The 18,838-nt window shown below is 41.5% G+C and overlaps 1 protein-coding gene across 4 annotated transcripts in view; it reads left to right on the top strand.

Annotated features, from left to right (window-relative positions):
• Positions 1 to 18,838, top strand: part of xab2 (XPA binding protein 2) — a 46,005-nt gene that overhangs the window by 5,483 nt on the left and 21,684 nt on the right. For all 4 annotated transcript variants that reach the window (XM_048521981.2, XM_048521984.1, XM_048521982.2 and 1 more), the window contains 9 exons: positions 535 to 732; positions 1,519 to 1,653; positions 2,729 to 2,893; positions 6,423 to 6,567; positions 8,554 to 8,705; positions 10,731 to 10,850; positions 13,262 to 13,393; positions 15,780 to 15,911; positions 16,773 to 16,886. In XM_048521981.2, the coding sequence (XP_048377938.1) occupies positions 535 to 732; positions 1,519 to 1,653; positions 2,729 to 2,893; positions 6,423 to 6,567; positions 8,554 to 8,705; positions 10,731 to 10,850; positions 13,262 to 13,393; positions 15,780 to 15,911; positions 16,773 to 16,886 (1,293 nt within the window). The remainder of the gene's footprint in view (positions 1 to 534; positions 733 to 1,518; positions 1,654 to 2,728; positions 2,894 to 6,422; positions 6,568 to 8,553; positions 8,706 to 10,730; positions 10,851 to 13,261; positions 13,394 to 15,779; positions 15,912 to 16,772; positions 16,887 to 18,838) is intronic.

Genomic DNA, 18,838 nt, shown 5'->3' with positions numbered 1-18,838 from the left:
TGGAGCATTAATTGTTTGGGATGTGATGATCTCACTTGAGTGATCTCAGCCACACAGGTACTCATTGACCTTAGCACTGTTGAGCTGTGGACTGTGGCAGGGTGAGCAGGGAACAACTCGGATTCCCAGCACCTCCCACTGGATTCTAAATGTATTTCCTGACTGAGGACTGGATTGTCTTATGTTTAAGTAGTTTCCGCTTGCCTACGTTTTTCTTTGTAAGTGAGATGTTTGTGGAGGACTGGCCCTCCAGAGTATTATACTCCAGAAAGTCAAATGGTGGACAAAGTGGGAGCCAGTTGTCACAAGGTTTCACAAGCATTTATTTACAGAAATGCACATTACAAACCCGCACAACAGTTGAGCGCTGTTTAGATTTCTAGGAGCACAGTCTCCAGTTAATACAGTCACCACTTGCCTACAGTTATATATGATGAACACAGATGACTGTGGTATAGAAGCACAAGTTAGTAACTTGAGGACAGGGGTAGGAGGGTAGAATTAAACGATCAATACATTTTTTAAATATTTCAGATGCCACGTATTTGGTTGGACTACTGCCAGTTCCAGGTCGATCAGTGTAAGATAACAAGAACTCGTCGAACCTTCGATAGGGCTCTGCGTGCCCTCCCTGTCACTCAGCATTATCGCATCTGGCCCATGTACCTGAAGTTTGTTCGTTTGTTTCCACTGTCAGAGACTGCAGTCCGAGTCTACAGGCGCTATCTGAAGGTATGAGAGTAATTGTGACTTGTATACTTACAGTTTTATTGGAACATTTGCTCCTCTTCGAGCTGGCCTTCTGAACCACTGGTTAAAGCAGTTGAGCAAACAGTCCTTGCAGTAAGGGGATATGGGCAACTTTGGCAAGGCCACAATTACTTGTCATCTTTGTTGATTTTGAAAAAGTGGGTAAGTGCCTTCTTCACCCACTGCAGTCCACTTATTGAAGGTACTGCCTCAGTACTGTTTGAGGGCAGAAGTTTAACAGTGAAGGGATCATAATATAGTTCCAAGCCAGAATGGATATCAGAACCTGGGAGGGCAATTTGGAGGTGATGGTATTGCCTTGCCACTGATACCTTGTTCTTCAGGTTGATGGAGGCTGTAGGTTCAGGAGGTATTGTTAGAGAAGCTGCCAGGCAGTTTGTGGACAGTACATTTTGGCTTAGTGCATTTGCAATGGAGTACATGAATGTTTAAGGTCATAAGAAGAATAGGGCTTGTGTTCTCTGGCATTTATTAGAATGTTTTTAAAAAATTCAAAATACTTAGCTTCCGGCCTAATAAGTTCTCTGTTTCCTTAATGGAAGCATCTAGAAATAACAGTTATAGTCTTTTGGAGAAGGATAAATCATTGTGAACTGACATAGGAGAAATTTCTTCCCTTGGAGGGTTGTGAGCCTGTGTGCCACTCAGTGAGAAAATTAAATGTTTCTCAATGCTCCCCGCCTGACTGACTGATTTCCGAATGAGCAATATTCCTTCATGCTATTCAAAATCTTCTAATATTTGCAGCTGTCCCCTGAAAACGCTGAAGAGTACATCGAGTATCTTCGCTCTATTGATCGTCTGGATGAGGCTGCTGTGCGACTTGCTGGTATCGTCAATGACGAGTCCTTTGTCTCAAAAGAGGGGAAATCAAACTACCAAGTAAGCCCCTGTTTTCAATCAAGCTGATTACCTGTGTGTAAGCAGAAACAGTGAGGCATCAAGCCCAGTGTGTTGAAATAGATTAGGTCACTTGATAGTGCAGAACTTGTGTACTGCTTGGGGGTGAAGGGTGTTATTGATGATACTTTTCATCTTGCACTCATCAGGACAGATGCAAGAATGCCACATTTCAGAGGGAGCAGCAATTTACACTGCATGAAAAAAGGGTGCTGATTCTTTGGCAAGTGACTGTGTTCGGGAAAGCCCAGCCTGCTTTTTAGAAGCAGAAGTTAAATGGAGAAACAAATTCATTCCAGATTGGGTCCTAGTAATTAAGTACTCCACTACCCACTCCCTATACCCAGTGCGCCACCCTGCCACCCAGTGACTAGCAGTGTATGAAACAAGCTTCAGTTGGTTAGCTAAGTTGGATGGATGGCTGGTTTATGATGCAGAGTGACACCAGGGCTGCAGGTTCAGTTCCTATCCCAGCTGAGGTTACCATGAAAGTCCTGCCCTTTTTTTTTCATTCGTTCACAGGGTAAGGGCATCACTGTCTAGGCCAGCATTTATTGCCCATCCCTAAATGCCCAGAGGGCAGTTGAGAGTCAACTACCTAGCTGTGGGTCTGGAGTCACATGTTGGCCAGACTAGGTAAGAACAGCAGTTTCCATCCCTAAAAGGACATTAATGAACTAGATGGGTTTTCGTGATAATCGACAATGATCATCATTACATTCTTAATTCCAGATTTTTATTGAATTCAAATTCTACCATGTACCTTTGCGGGATTTGAGCTTGGCCCCAGAACATTATCTGGGTCTCTGTGGGTTCACAATCCAGCGATAATATCGCTAGCCCATCACCTCCCCACCTTCTCAACCTCTCCCTTCACCTGAGGCACAGACACCCCCAGATTAAACCATCACCCGTCATATCTCTGTCTAATAACAGAGTAACCGTGTGGCGGGCTTACTGAAAAGGAGTGCAGTGATGAGTGTTGAAAAAAGCAAAAGCTTTGAGATACAGACAACGAAGACCTGCATTTTTCCTGAAATGCCTTGTATTTCCACAGCTGTGGCATGAGCTTTGCCATCTCATTTCTACAAATCCAGACAAAGTGAAGTCCCTGAATGTTGGAGCCATTATCCGGGGAGGCCTGACTCGCTTCACCGACCAACTAGGGAAGCTTTGGTGTTCTTTAGCTGACTACTACATTCGAAGTGGTCATTTTGAAAAGGTAGGGGCTCAAAATTTATCGGGAAGTTCTGCTGAAGATGATACAATGCTGATTCTCACCAGAGGTTTTGATATAAAATATATCATTTTGTAATCACACAGGCTTTTTGTTTTTAATGCGTACTGGTAGTTTTCCTATATCACAATAGTTGCATTCTTGCATGATCTTGTGCTGCAGAAACCCACCTTAGAAAATTGCACGACAAAGAAATCACTGTAGAAAATCAGAATATAGAAACAGCAGAAAGTTTGCATTATCGAAACACCGTCCATTATTCAACAATTAGCCAATTCATGCTAATGAAACACAACTGCCTGCATAATATTTGTTACGTTAGTGACTGTAATTTCACTGGATGCTTATTAGGAGCTACAGTTGAAGGTTTATGTACATATTAGCAGTCAGGCTGGTGATTGTAGAGACTGATGCACAGTTGACTAGCCCGGTTATGGTGTTGCTTAAATTTGGAATTAAGAATATTGACTCAGTGGTAAAATGAAAATTGGACTGTGAGAGAGTCTCTTAAATAGTATAACATAGAAATTCCAGCCCAGAAAAAATGCCATATGTCTCAGTGCATCCATACTAATGTTTATACACTGGACAAAACACCTCCCACCCTAATTCATCAGTCATGTCAAGATATCCTTCTGTTCCTTTCTGTGTTCTACTTATCTAACAGCCCCTTTATAGGTTTCAGTGTTGTTCTTCTCAGTTACTGTTCCAGGTTGCTAGTTCCAACTAGGTGGTGAGTTGGAACTACTGTGTGTGAATAAATCAATACAGAAAATACTGGAAATGCTGAATAGGTCTGAACAACAACTGTGGCGAGCGAGAACTTAATACTTTAAGTCTGTGATCATTGGAGAGACAGCAGCACGGACCCTGGACAAGCAATCCACTGGGCCAGGCTAATAGTGAGTGGAGTTTAAACTCAGTTCATTACTCTGGGGTTTAATGGTAGTCACGAATCGTAATATTGATTGTTGTAAAAACCTGTTTGGTTCATTATTGGGAAAGAAATCTGCCACCTTATCCAGTCTGGCCTATGTGTGACTCCAGATCCATAGCAACATGGTTAACAATGACCACCTTCTGAAATTCCATTCAAGTGCAATTCTGGCTTGGCAGCAAACGCTGATCTTGCCAGAACCTTTCCCCATCCCCTGTAATACAAACATAAAGCCTGTAACATAAATATATAAAATAAACTTTTAAAAGCCTCTTGTCAGACCTGCTGAGCACTTCCAGCATTTTCTGGTTTTATTTTCAGGTTCCTGACATTGTGGAGTGGCTCTTCAGTATTTAAGGTAGTCACTAATACATTCAATGTTTAATGTGTTCATGCAAATGTTTATGGCCCCTAGGTTTTATTTTGCTCCCTGCATCTTTTCTATGTCTACTTTTTCACACCTCTTCATAATCTTATCAGGCCAACACGTGGCTTTTCCTACTCTTGAAAAAGAGTCACAACCTGTTTGATTTGTCCTGAGAGTATTTTTAAGCTCGGGATGTCAGATATGATGTGAAATGTAAGTGCCTGGAGAAAGCACCTATCATCTTCAGTCTGGTTAATGACTCCAGTCCCTGGTGAAACTGTTACTTTCTCTACAGTGAACACTGGGACCCCGGATTATTGATGCTTCACGTTATTGGATTCGCTTGAGTTTCCTTCAGGTTTACTAGGCACTTCTTGCTTTTCATACTGTTTATAAAACAGGAAAACTTTATGTATTTAACACTTTGAAGGAATGTTGGGGAAACTCTGACCCCATATAAGTGACACTGCCAAAGTGGTAATACTTCCATTTTGAGCAAGCTTCCCAACTTGATGGACATCCACATTGCTTTTTATTTCATCAGAGAGTGTTAACAGCACAGAAACAGGCCACTTAACCCAACTAGGTTAGTGCTGATATGGTATTTTTCCACAAAGTACCTTTTATTTAGCTTACTTCTGTCATGCTGTATTTAAAAGTAATTAACTAATGGTCACTGAAAAGAATATAGAGCCTATGTTGCTGTTTTGTGGCGCAGTATTTCTCGTTCTAACCATCCTCCATGTCAAGATCTTCTTATTCCAGTTACCCCATTAGTTCTTCTTCTGACTATTAGGTTTTTTTTGCCCTGTTGCTACCACCTCACCAATCAGTGGAATCAATCAGTTGTCATTTACTACATCATAATCTTACAATCTATGCCAGGTCACTGGTTGAAAATTTTCTGCTTAGTTTGAAACAAATTTTTAACTTCTCAGCTTTCTCTTAGTGCTAGTCTAACTTTTCATCTCTGTAACACAAAATTAGTCTGTGCTGTATTGTTTCCATTATGACATCTTTCCAAAGATGAAGTGTTCACATTCCCAGAGGATTATTTCTCAAGCCTATGTTGTGATTTCCAAACTGTGATAAAAATGATTAGTTTGGAGTACTTACAGGTTGATAGTTATGTGCATAGAACATAGCACAACACAGTACAGTACAGGCCCTTTGGCCTGCGATGTTATACTGAACTTTTACCCTAAACCTAAGATCTCTTTAACCTCCACCCTCCCTTATGCTATCATCCATGTGCCTATCTAATAGCCACTTAAAAATGCCCCTAATGAGGACAACTCCACTACCCTCTCCGGCAATGCATTCCACGCCCCTACCACTCTCTCTGAGTGAAGAACCTACCTCTGACGTCTCCCCTAAATCTACCTCCGTTCATTTAAAACCACACCCCTTCGTAATAGCTACCTCCACCATAGGAAAAAGCCAATGGCTGTCCACTCTATCTATATCTCTGATCATTTTGTGTGGGGAGATGATGGTTTGGTGGTCATATCATTGGACTAGGTGACTTGGTCTAGCAATGTGACTTCAAATTCCTCTCCCAACAGCTGGTAGAATTTAAAATCATTTTGTAAGACTTGGAATTGAAAACTAGACTCAGTGAAGGTGACCATGAAGCTACCATTGGTTGTGGTGTGAAACATGATCTCATTCTGTTGTCTCTACTCAGTTTGACCTACAAGTGACTCTAGACTGACAGCAACGCAGTAAGCGCTTAACCTCATGCTGAAATGGCCCTAGCAAGCCACATGCTGACTTTGCTAGCGACAGAACATCCCATATAGAAATAAAGAAAAGAAACACACATCTACTCACCTTTATCCTGTGTGCACGCATGTTTATCCATCCCATCACTTTGACCTTGGAATGAACAGACAAATTTATGCCTTCACCGAATCCCGTTGTATACACTCTCATTCCTCTTTTCTCCTCTCACATTCTCTCTCTCTCTCTCCATCTCTCAATCTCTTCTTTTTTTACATTCTGTGTCATTCTCTCTTTGCCCTTCCCTCCCTCATTCTCTGCAGAGAGTTGTGCTGGTATGAAGAAGTGGGAAGGCAAGGGAATAACAGTATGTGAATTGTTTCTTTGGAGGGACATAATGGGTTAAATGGCCTTCTCTGCTGTAATGTCTCTATAATTCTATTATTTTCAATAGTGAAACCAAAGAATGACTTCCGTCTTCCCTCTAGGCCAGAGACGTGTATGAAGAGGCGATTCAAACAGTGATGACAGTTCGAGATTTCACCCAAGTCTTTGATAGTTATGCACAGTTTGAGGAGAGCATGATTGCAGCTAAAATGGAAACAACAGCAGAAATGGGGCAAGCAGAAGAAGGTAAAGTTATTTTGCAAGTTTTGCTTTTGCTTTTATTTAGTATTTCGCCCTTTGTTCTCTCCCGCTGGGCTACATTTAGTGATGCCAGGGAGCTAATGGTCCCTCAATTCAGCCTTTCCTCCACTGTAATCCCATGGTGTCAATACCAGCAGTTAAATCACAGCTACATGTGTTACTATCTGTACTTGATGCCCATGTATGGATGTACCAGCCTGGTATCATCGTTATCAGGAAACCAAACTCATTTTTCACTTTCTACAACTGACCATCTGGATGCTGTTCAAAATAGTTCTTGCGAGGAAATATGCTTTCAGCATCTACCTTGTCAAGCTACCCCAGAAACTTCAGTAAGTTTCACTAAGATCAACCTTCATTCTCGTAGATTCCACAATGGGTAAAGGCCCAGCCTGACTCAAAGTTTCCTCATAAAGTCCTATCATCCCCGGAGTCAGCTGAATCAACCTTCTCTAAACTGGCTGCAATAGGAGTAGGGACGTTTAGTAAGAAAACTGCCAGCACTGCTCAGTGTCTTAATTCCAACTCAGCATCGTCCTACAGAATTTTAACCAGATTTTTCAAGTATACATTCAAATCCCTTATGAAAGTTATTGAATCTGCTTCCATTGCCTCTTGTGGCAGTACATTTCAAATGATAACACTTTGCCTAATATAGAGTAAAAGTTTTTGTCCCAGTCTGGTCCTTCCTGTGGCTGCTGTTGTAAACTTGATCAGAACTACGAATGAAGCTGTTAGCTCGCAGGGCTTTCCGCCCTTTGTTCAGGAAGAAAATTAAGCTGAGGAAAGTCATAAATGAGCAATTGTATGCATGCATGATTTGCAAATATTATAGATTGTTGATTTATTTTTCATTTTCACTTGTGCAGTGAATTATTGTACTTGTCACAAAAGTAAGCCTTTTGGATAAAGTCCTTATGTTGCAAGGATTTTTCTGTACATTTTTTTAAATGAAATGAAGGAGTGAATGCTTTATTATTCCTTCATCAGTAATCTACTGGAAATTTTTCATCATATTTGCTCCAAACTAGATTCTGTATGGAATTTAGATAAGTAGATGTGGCCACAAAGACACATTTGTGCCCAATTCTACGATTAGAACACTGCATTGACAGGGTTGGCAGTGCTTCATTCCTTTCCAAGATTGATCTATTGAAATAGCACTGGCCAGTGACGTTGGCCATTACACCTAAAATTTCTCTGGATGGCAACTGAATTATGGAAGTACCTTCGCAGACTTTGCGCCACTAAATTGAACTGAATCAACAGAATCTTCTGTCCTGAGCATAGAAAACTTAAGACATTAAGGCCACTCAACCCCTTGCACCAGTGCCATCCAAAAAAGAGATTTTGTTAAGCTATTTCCAGCTCTTGGTCCATAGCCCTGTAACCCAAAATTGAGCAACTTGAAATGCAGATTTAAGAATCTTTTAAATGCAATAATCTCTTCTACCTCTCCCAACCATTAAAGCAGTGTATTCCAGATATCCACCATTGACTGAAAGATTTCCCTCTCAATTTGTCCTCTACTCCTATTAATTACTTTAAATTTATGTCCCTGACCAGTTAACTCATGCTATGAGCAATGTGTCCTCCCCACACATTCTACTGAGACCAGTTTTAATTTTGTACACCTCAGATACATCTCTCTCACTGTCTTTTGCTTAAAACAAAACAGCCCCAACCTGTCCAAACATTTTCTCTTTGCTAAAGACTGCAACCTCATAAATATTCGAGTGACACAATGTCTTTCCTGCATTACAGTGATTAGAACTGTATGCAGTACTCCAGTTAGAGTTTATCTGCTGTTTGGCTAGCTCTAACATTGTTTTCTGTAGTTCAGACATACCACTCAGCTATCTTTCCTTTCAGGGTTATGCCTTGATGCTAAAGGAAATGGTGAGGCCTTCACCAGTTTCTTCACTGACATGGCCAGTGTCAGTAACACACCTGTCTGCTTGTTTTTAACAGATGATATCGATCTAGAGCTTCGATTAGCACGATTTGAGCAGCTTATAAACAGACGTCCCCTCCTTTTGAACAGTGTACTACTTCGGCAGAACCCACACAACGTACACGAGTGGCATAAGCGAGTCAAATTGTATGAAGGAAAACCTCGAGAGGTGAGGAACATCTTCTGTGAATTCCTCAAGCTTGCTGCATGAACCCTTCAGAATAAACCCCATAACATAGTGCAGAAAAGATTTTACAAGGGTGTTGCTGGGGTTAGAAGGTTTGAGCTCTAGGGAGAGGCTGAATAAGCCGGGGCTATTTACCCTAGAGCGTCGGAGGCTGAGGGTTGATCTCCTAAGGTTTATAAAATCATGAAGGATGTGGATAGGGTGATTAGCCCAGGACTTTTTCCAGGGTAGGGGAGTCCAAAATTATAGGGCATAGGTTTAAGGAGGGAGTGGAAAGATTTAAAAGGGTACAAGGGGCAATCTTTTCATGCAGAGAGTGATGTGAACGGAAGGAGATGCCAGAAGAAGTGGTGGAGGCTGATACAGTTACGACATTTAAAAGGCATTTGAGCATTTGGATGGGCACATGAATAGGAAAGGTTTAGAAAGATATGAGCCAAATACTGGTAAATGGGACTAGATGAATTTAGGATATCTGGTTGGCACAGAAACGTTGAACAAAGGGTCTGTTTCTGAGCTGTACATCTCTCTGACTGTATGTTGCACTGAATGATAAGTGATGTTAAATGAAAAATAGTACCTTTGAAGCAGGATAGCTTTAAACACTTGTGATATACCTGAATTCTGGTGATAAATCTGTTATTTCTGAATTGTTAATAGGCTGACTCCAATTTGTAGAAGTAGGTAATGAGGTAAATGACCTACTTTATTAAACTGGCCCAAAAAGATACAGGTCATTGAAGCGTTTCATCTTGTGCTCTTCGCAATAGGCTCAAGAATGCCAAATTTCAAAGAAAGCAATAATTTGTACTTCATGAGTAAAGGTTATTGATTGGTTGGCCAGTCAGCACTTACTAGTTGCATGAAGAAAGCACCCAGGAAGCTAAGTACCCCACATTTTTTGATTGAAAACAGCGCATTGCCTGGACGCGTTCCTTTTGCCTGTAAAGATAAAAGCAGGTTTCTCTTGTCAGCAATACTCTATACTGCCAAACAACTGCACGTAAACCAGTCTACATACATTTTGTCCGTTCTTCCCCATACTCAAACTAATTCCTTCTGACTATATTTAACTTTAAAACTTCACATCTGTCTATCTTTTTCGTTTCACTTGTAACATGCAGCCGTCCTAACTTAAGGTCACATCTTAATTAATGGGACTGTTTCTGTCTAGGGGTATCCTCCAATCTCTGAGATGACTTTCTATTAAATGGAGTAATCTGCAATGTCGATGTCGATCACACTAAATATCAATAAACAGCAGTAATTATTCCAATTCAATGGTTGGGTAGTTAAGCTGATTTGAAAAAGTAGGAGAAAGAAAAGTAAGAATTTAATCACAGGTACTGAGTTGCACCTGAGTTGTTGTTAGTGGTATTCTGTGTCTGCTGTGACAGATATTATAATTACACAGTCCTTTGAGTCAGAAATGTTTTTAATACTTCAAAGTTTACTTTAGAGAGGAAGCATACAGTAATTTCTAAGCAATTACAGCTCACATTTAGACAAAGGACAAGTGGCTAATTGGAAGTTACCCCATAATCCCTCTGTCCATGTCTTTTTTCCCAAGATGTTATTCATTAGGAGCTTGAATGGGGTATTGGAAAAGTCAAATGTTCACGTGGAAAGCAGATTTTTGGCAACGCTGATGTAAATCGCAAAGGAACATTGGTGATCTGCTCAAAGTGTCCGTCATTGTCATTCATTGGCAATTGCTGTGAGTAAGCCAGCATGACAGACAGAAGAGTAGCAGACCTCCTGTCTCCTTGAGTCAGCTCCTCTACTTGGTGAGCCCACGGCTGACACTTTCTCTTGCAGCTGTCTTCAACGGTGCTAACATCTTTACTGATCCCTCTGATACCAGGAGCACCATGCCAGTTGTGGCACAGTGTTTTTGTGATCCCAAACACACTCATACCTGCATCTAAGCAGATGACTTCATTTTGCTTTAAAAAGGTAGGAATTGGAGCGTTTGTTGTGCTTGCTCATTGCTGTTCTGTGTTACAGATCATAAACACGTACACAGAAGCGGTGCAGACGGTTGACCCATTAAAAGCCACTGGAAAGCCACATACGCTCTGGGTTTCATTTGCCAAGTTTTATGAAGAAAACAGTCAAATTCAAGATGTAAGTTGTATCTTTGCATCTTAAAGCTTCAGAGGATGGTGCAATAGGTTTGATTATTGCCAAACTGACAGGGCAACATTCTGACAGCAGGAGTCCTTTGTGAAATGAGTCTTAATCCAGTCCCTAATGAGCGTGGACCTCCACAAGAGAATGGCCCTATTTAGGTGCTAATTGTCAGTCTCACCAGAGGGAAATGGAACTATTTGGCAGATTTTCACAATGGCTTTTTCTGAAGTTTGGAACCGAGATTCCTTATTGAGGCAGCATAAAGAAATCCTGGAAATGTTTGATTTCTGACCCAGTTCCTTGACAACGCTTGTAAGCCATATGATGAACTGACCTTGAGGTGCTGGTGTTGGACTGCAGTGGACAAAGACAAAAGTTGCAATTCGACAGCTTTATTTGGACTCACAATTTTTCAGAGTGCTGCTCCTTTGTCAGGTCACCTGAAAACTTGTGATTTTCAAATAAACCTGTTGGTGTCGACTGATTTCTGATTGATGAACTGAGATGGATGTAAGGAATTTAGCAGATTCCCATATTTTAACCATTTAAGAAATGGTGCAATCTTTTTTAAGTTGCAGTGAAGCGTAGAGCTGGAGCCTATCTTTACATACTTGTTCAAGAATTTATTTGCGGTGATGCACATTCCCAGCATGTACCTCCAAACTCAGCCACACAGCTGAAGAAAGAGAAAGTTCAAATTCAAAAGATCTGGCAGCTGAGTTAACTTTGAGTCCACTGTGACTTCCTCATAACTGAAGGTAGCTGGAGAATGGTTTATTTTTATACTGTCGTCAGATGTCAGTTCGTGCGGGACGGGGAAGGAGAAAAGCAAGTGGAACAGACAATTACGATGCCCAGAGCCAAAGATAAAAGGAGTGATAATGGTGTTAAATGAGAACGAAATAGTTGCAAATATTGAGTGTGGAAAGAAGAAAATGGGTCTATGAAAAACAGGAATTAATTGGAAACGCTCAGCAAATGATACTAAAGTAGTGGTACTGTGGCCAGTGAGGAAGGTTATCAGAAATTGCAGCTGGATCTTGAATCAGATAGGGAAGCGGGCCGAGAAGTGGCAAATGGAATTTAATATAGATAAGTGTGAGGTGTTGCATTTTGGAATGTCAAATCAAGGTTGGAGTTTCATTGTGAATGGTGGAGCCTTAAAGAATGTAGTGGAACAGAGGGATCTTGGAGTTTAGGTGCGTGGTTTCCTAAAAGTGGAGTCACAAGTAGACAAAGCAGTGAAGAAGGCTTTTGGCACACTGGACTTCATTAGCCAGGGCATATAGTGTAGAATTTGGGAAGCTATGTTGCAGTTGTACAGGATGTTGGCGTGACTGCACTTGGAGTATTATAATCACTTTTGGTCACCTTACTAGGGGAAGGGTGTTACTAAACTGGAAAGACCGCGGAAGAAATTTACGAGAAGGTTGCTTGGACTCAAGGGACTGAGTTATAGGGTGGGGCTGGACAAGCTAGGACCCTTTTCTTTAGAGTCTACGAGACTGAGGAGTGAACTTATAGAAGTGTATAAGATCATGGGAGGCATGGACAAGGTGAACATGTTCGGTTTTTTTCCTAGGGTTGTAAAATCGAGGACTAGAGGGCATCAGTTTAAGGTAAGAGGGGAGAGAAAATACATGAGAACCTGAGGGGCAACATTTTCACAGAGGGTAATACACATATGGAATGAGCTGTCAGCAGAAGTGGTTGAGGTGGGTACATTAACAACCCTTAAAAGGCATTTGAATGAATACATGGAAAGGAAAGGTTTAAAGGGATATGGACCAGGTGTGGGGAAATGGGGTTAACACGGATGGATATTTTCATTGGCATGGACCGGTTTGGATCGAAGGGCCTGTCTCCGTGCTGTAGGACTCTATGACTGTGTAAGGTCATAGCAGCATTTGTGGAGTGAAATCAGAGTTAATGTTTGGATCCAGAGACCCTTCCTCAGAAAATGAGTCCATTCTGCCGAGAGCAAAGCCATCAAGACACCAACAAGACATGGCTGAGGGTGTTGTGTTTTAATCAGAATGGTGGACAGAGGCCATGTTCTGAAGTTATTAATCTCAGCATTGAGCACTAGAGGCTATAAAGTGCCAAAGCAGAAAATAAGGTGTTATTCCTCCAGCTTGCATTGAGGTTTTTTGGAACACTGCAGCAGGCGCAGGATGGTAATGTCACTATAGGAGCAAGGTGATTTATTGAAATGGCAAGCAACTGCAAGGTTGAACCTTGTGGGTGTTTTATATTGATGGTTACCGCAACTCTTAAATATAGAGAATCATGCCACTGAGTCTTCGTAGATCATCAACATCTGACATTCAAACGCTCACTGCTACAGCCACTGTCTCTTGAAAAGGACAGTAAATGTTCCTGAGCTGCATTTGCTTCTGTTTCAGGCTCGAACCATATTTGAAAAAGCCACAAAAGTAAACTTCAAGCACGTTGATGATCTTGCAAGCGTTTGGTGTGAATATGGGGAGATGGAACTGCGGCATGAAAACTACGACGAGGCTCTTCGATTGCTGAGGGTAGGTCTTCAAGTGACAAACTTACAAAATGTCTGACGTCAAATGCCCTTTAGGGAAGGAAACTGCCATCCTTACGGGCCTGGCCTACTGTGACTCCACACCCGCAGCAAGGTGGTTGACTCTTAACTGCCCTCAGCGCAATTAGGAATGGGCAATAAATGCTGGCCTAATCAGTGACTCCTGTGAATGAATTTTAAAAATTCTAGTTTTAAATGCAAGTAATGTGTCTTGACTATTTTATATTTGAGAAAATGGCGGCATTTTCTCAGGTGGTCCTAAATCTAAAATGGTCAGCGTGTAAAGGTAGGGGGTGGCGATTGTAGCTGATATTAGAAGAAGTCAATGGTATATTGTCAGTGTCACTGGTCTAGTAATCCTAGTTAATGCTGTAGGGATATGGGTTCAAATCTCGCCCATATCAGCCATGGGCAAGTAGCTGTTAGACTCGATGGGCTGAATGACCTAGTTCTGCTCCTGTATCTTATGGTCACCATGGCAGCTGGTGTAATTTAAATTTAATTAATAAATTTGGTAAATTAAAGAAAAACTGTAGTGAAAACTAGTCAATAGTAGTGGTGACCAGTAAAGTATCATCAATTCTTGTAAAATCCCATCAGTTTTTCAGGTATTCCTTTCAGGAAGGAAATCTGTCATCCTCACCTGGTCAGGCCTACATGTAACTCCTGATGCACAGCAACATGGTTGACTCTTAACTGTTCTCTGAAATGACCCTAGCAAGCCTTTTGGCCCAAAGCCGACCAGGAATGGGCGAAAAGTCCTGGCTAATGAACATAAGTTGTAGGAACAGAAGTAGGCCATTTGGCTCATTCGGTCTGCTCCATCATTTAGTGGAATCATGGCTGATTGGATAATCCTCACCTTCACTTTCCTGCTATTTTCCCCATAACCCTTGATTCTCTTATAGGTTAAAAATCCGCCTGTCTCGGCCTTAAATATTCTAACAACCACATCCCATAAAATAATTTAAAAACATGCTTTGTCTTTTCCAGTTAGTTGTAAATCGTATTAATCTTGACGCGCAGAGTTTAGCAGGGAAATGGATTTATAAATCAAGCAGATTTTTTGGGGGGGGGCGCGGGGGCTATCCCTTTGAAGAGACGCATCAGTGCCAAGTGCTGGTGGAAAGGTGTGGGATTCTATGTAAAGTTGCCATAGTCCTACCAGATCATAGGGCTGCTGTTACATTAGAGAGATAGAGTGAGTGGACCAGTGGTAGTTTAACCTGAGAGTCACTGTGCCTCCTGCAAGGGGAGAGATTGAGAAGAAGAGTCCTTCATTATATCCTCACCAGGAGCAGGAATTGAACCTGGGCTGTTGGCATGACTCTGAATCACAAACCAGGCAAAACTGAGCTCACTGACCCCCTGATTCTGAGCAGTCCTCTCTCTGACCCACCCACTTTTTTTTGTGCCTGATGTGTTTGGAGCACAGATTTTTCTTTTTGAATGCATCTGGATATTGCTCAGAAGATAAGCGTTTGTTACCTGTTATTGAGCTGAGCTTTCAATTCCAGATTGTATTAACTGAGTTTAAATTGTTGTATGTGTGGCTACATAGCTGTAACTACATCTGCACCCATAGCGGAGCTGCACCTCTGGATTACGAGACAGTGACATTACTCCCTATACTGTGGAATTATGAAGTTCTCTAATTTACAATTAAGAGTTTTTCTGTCCAATGAGCAATTTCTGGTCCAAAACCAGACAATGCCAGTGTTTGAATTTCTGAATAATGGATGTTTTCATCTCCACCCCACCCTTTCGTTGCTCGGATGGTACTGTGGCTTACACAGTTTCATCAGCAGATGGCAACATCAAACTAACTCAAAGTGCTGATCCCTCTGGGGAAATGGCCGTCTTGACTTTATGACCGAATTTCCTGTTAATAAGTGTTCTTGGCTGTTTATAACCTTTGCTGATTTTTTTTGCCTGTGGTATGTCAAGTAAATGAGCCTCCAATAAAGCTAAGTGAAGTGTGACCTTCAGTCAAAATGCAAGCTTTTGTTTCGTTTTGAGAAGAGGTGATATGTCTTAAAAGTATAGGTCAGTGCAGTGGTTAGTTAAAGGTGTTCAGAGTGGGTCTGTGTCATTCTTTAGTGTTCAGGGCTGTATTTATTTGAAGTAGTTTACTCTTCCTTTTGTTTGTTCTTCTATGTAATATGGCTTTCTGTGTGCTTTTCCTGCCTGTGTATCTTTTCCTGTCTACCTGTGTGTCTGTACCTATCCCCATTTACCGATGCCTCTGCCCTGCCTTTTTATCTCGGTTTGTGTATCTGGTTCTGCTTGTCTTTCTGCCTGTGTGTCTCACCCTGTCTGTCTGAAGGAGCAAATGTGAAACTTATATTCTGTACTCCTTGCCTCTGCAGCGAGCTACCGCAGTACCTGCAAGGAAAGCTGAGTACTTTGATTCAACAGAACCCGTCCAGAACAGAGTGTACAAGTCACTGAAAGTCTGGTCCATGTTAGCAGATCTGGAGGAGAGTCTCGGTACTTTTAAGGTGATTTAAGTCCCGGCCTTCTCTGTTTTCACAATTCACGTGTCATATAAGTGTTTAAATTTGACATAATTGGATGATTTCTTATTTTCGTTTTACCTGTGATGTTGGTGGAAAGTAGTAGGATCCTGCTTGTCTGCTGTGAGCTGTATGGAGCTTGCTGCCAAACCCAGTGTGGCTTCACACCACATTTCCATTGATATTACAGGCACAAGTGTAGGACAAGTTTGGTTGTTCATAAGATCTCACGTGCCAGGCTATTCAAAAACTGGCCTGCTCCTGTCACAGGCTCCTTTGGAGTGCGAGACAGTATCATTTTATTGTTTAAACATGATGGGCCTGCTGTGATGGAAATGAATAAATTGCATCATATGTTAAGTATTAAAAATTGAAAAATGGAATGTGGGTGCAGAAAACCTCATGAAGCAAAACAAATGAATTTGAAACAAAGATGTCCAAGATACGCTAGGGTCCCCTTTAAAATAGTGTGTGGCAAGTGAAAACAGAATGTTGTGGGACCCATGTTAGAATCATAGACTGGTTGCAGCACAGAAAGAGGTTATTTGCCCCGTTCTGTTCGTGCCTGTTTGTCTGCAGGCCCAACTTGTTTAACCCCTGTCCCCTGCCTTTGACTGTTAGTCCTAAAATTTCTTTCCCCTTGGGCAATTATCCAGCTTTTCTTCTGAAAGCCTCCATTGAATCTGCCTCCACCACATTCCCAGGCAATGTATTCCAGGCCGTAACCACTCACTACATAAACAAAATGTTTAATGTAGAATAACGAAAGGAAATGGTGTGTATTTTGTTTCTTAATTACTGTTTAATTAATCTTTTATTTTTAAAATACTTCTATTTTCAAACTAGTCCACAAAAGCTGTTTATGACCGGATTATAGATCTCCGAATTGCCACACCACAAATAATCATCAATTACGCAATGTTTCTGGAGGAGCACAATTACTTTGAAGAAAGTTTCAAGGTACGTCTTCACTTTTCTTTCTGTTTGGCAGTACTGGGCAAGGAGTTTCATTCTTGCAGTCATGTTTGATGTGTAAATGTATTTTTTCAAGTTAGACATGGAAAGGTTATGTCTTTGAAACACTTGTTAGTTTTCAAGCTAAAATGAGCGAACATCCAAGCATCTGTTGTGAGGGTGTTGGCTTCATTCCTGAGACTTGTGAAAGCTGGGTCCTTGGCATGGTGAGAAACATGGAATACATGGTTGCAATGTTCTTGTATGGTGATTGGTTTGATAATACTCACCTACCTGAAGCCTGACAAGGGGACAGACTTCTGGCGTTGTAGAGTCTGCAGCCCAAAAGGGTGGTCTCGGGAAGGAAGAGGAGAGAAGAGTATCATGGAATATTTATAGCTGCATTCATCATGTTGGATTATAGTAACAATCACTGCTTCTGACTGGTTAGATTTGATACCTCTAACACACCACTTCCTCCAATGGGTTATACCAGCTGAAGTTTAGAAGAAGGGGAAGTGGTCTGATTGTCAAATAAGATCTTGAGGGCACTGGATGTGTTGAATTCCCAAAGATATAGCGAGTTTTGAGAAGATTTGTAGCTCAGGTTGAGGTTCTGGATGTGAGTTTGCTCGATGAGCTGGAAGGTTAGTTTTCAGACGTTTCGTCACCATTCTAGGTAACATCATCAGTGAGCCTCCGACAAAGCGCTGGTGTTATGTCCCGCTTTCTATTTATCTGGTTAGGTTTCCTTGGGTTGGTGATGTCATTTCCTGTTCTTTTTCTCAGAGGATGGTAGATTGGCTCCAAGTCAATGTGTTTGTTGATGGAGCTCCGGTTGGAATGCCATGCTTCTAGGAATTCTCGTGCATGTCTCTGCTTGGCTTGTCCTAGGATGGATGTGTTGTCCCAATCAAAGTGGTGTCCTTCCTCATCTGTATGTAAGGATACGAGTGATAGTGGGTCATGTCGTTTTGTGGCTAGTTGATGTTCATGTATCCTGGTGGCTAGCTTTCTGCCTGTTTGTCCAATGTAGTGTTTGTCACAGTTCTTGCAAGGTATTTTGTAGATGACGTTCGTTTTATTTGTTGTCTGTATAGGGTCTTTCAAGTTCATTAGCTGCTGTTTTAGTGTGTTGTTGGGTTTGTGGGCTACCCTGATGCCAAGAGGTCCGAGTAGTCTGGCAGTCATTTCGGAAATGTCTTTGATGTAGGGGAGAGTGGTTATGGTTTCTGAGCCCGTTTTGTCTGTTTGTTTGGGTTTATTGCTGAGGAATCGGCGGACCGTGTTCATTCAAAAAGACTGGGCACCCTATGAACACAGTCCGCCGATTCCTCAGCAATAAACCCAAACAAACAGACAAAACGGGCTCAGAAACCATAACCACTCTCCCCTACATCAAAGACATTTCCGAAATGACTGCCAGACTACTCGGACCTCTTGGCATCAGGGTAGCCCACAAACCCAACAACACACTAAAACAGCAGCTAATGAACTTAAAAGACCCTATACAGGCAACAAATAAAACGAACGTCATCTACAAAATACCTTGCAAGAACTGTGACAAACACTACATTGGACAAACTGGCAGAAAGCTAGCCACCAGGATACATGAACATCAACTAGCCACAAAACGACATGACCCACTATCACTCGTATCCTTACATACAGATGAGGAAGGTATGAGGCATTATTACTGCAGCTTTGGAATAACAACCATCCAGCTCATGAATGAAATTAAGGTGCCAGAGGATTTAAAATCACAAATCCAAATTCATTCCAGATTTAACTCAGCGTTTTATATACTTTGTCAAAGTTGTATAAGCAAAAGAGCTAATTATCAGGCACCCAAACTGCATTTTAAACGTCAATATGTGTGATCCAGAAAGTGACAAAAGTAAATTAACCCCGCATGCTTCCAATTTTAAACACCATCTCTCTTTCCCTTGTGTAGGGTT

Source organism: Stegostoma tigrinum, chromosome 35 (genome assembly GCF_030684315.1).
Source record: "Stegostoma tigrinum isolate sSteTig4 chromosome 35, sSteTig4.hap1, whole genome shotgun sequence".
NCBI classification, from domain to species: domain Eukaryota; kingdom Metazoa; phylum Chordata; class Chondrichthyes; order Orectolobiformes; family Stegostomatidae; genus Stegostoma; species Stegostoma tigrinum.
Note: the sequence above shows the minus strand (reverse complement) of the source record. Positions and strands in the feature narration are given on the sequence as shown.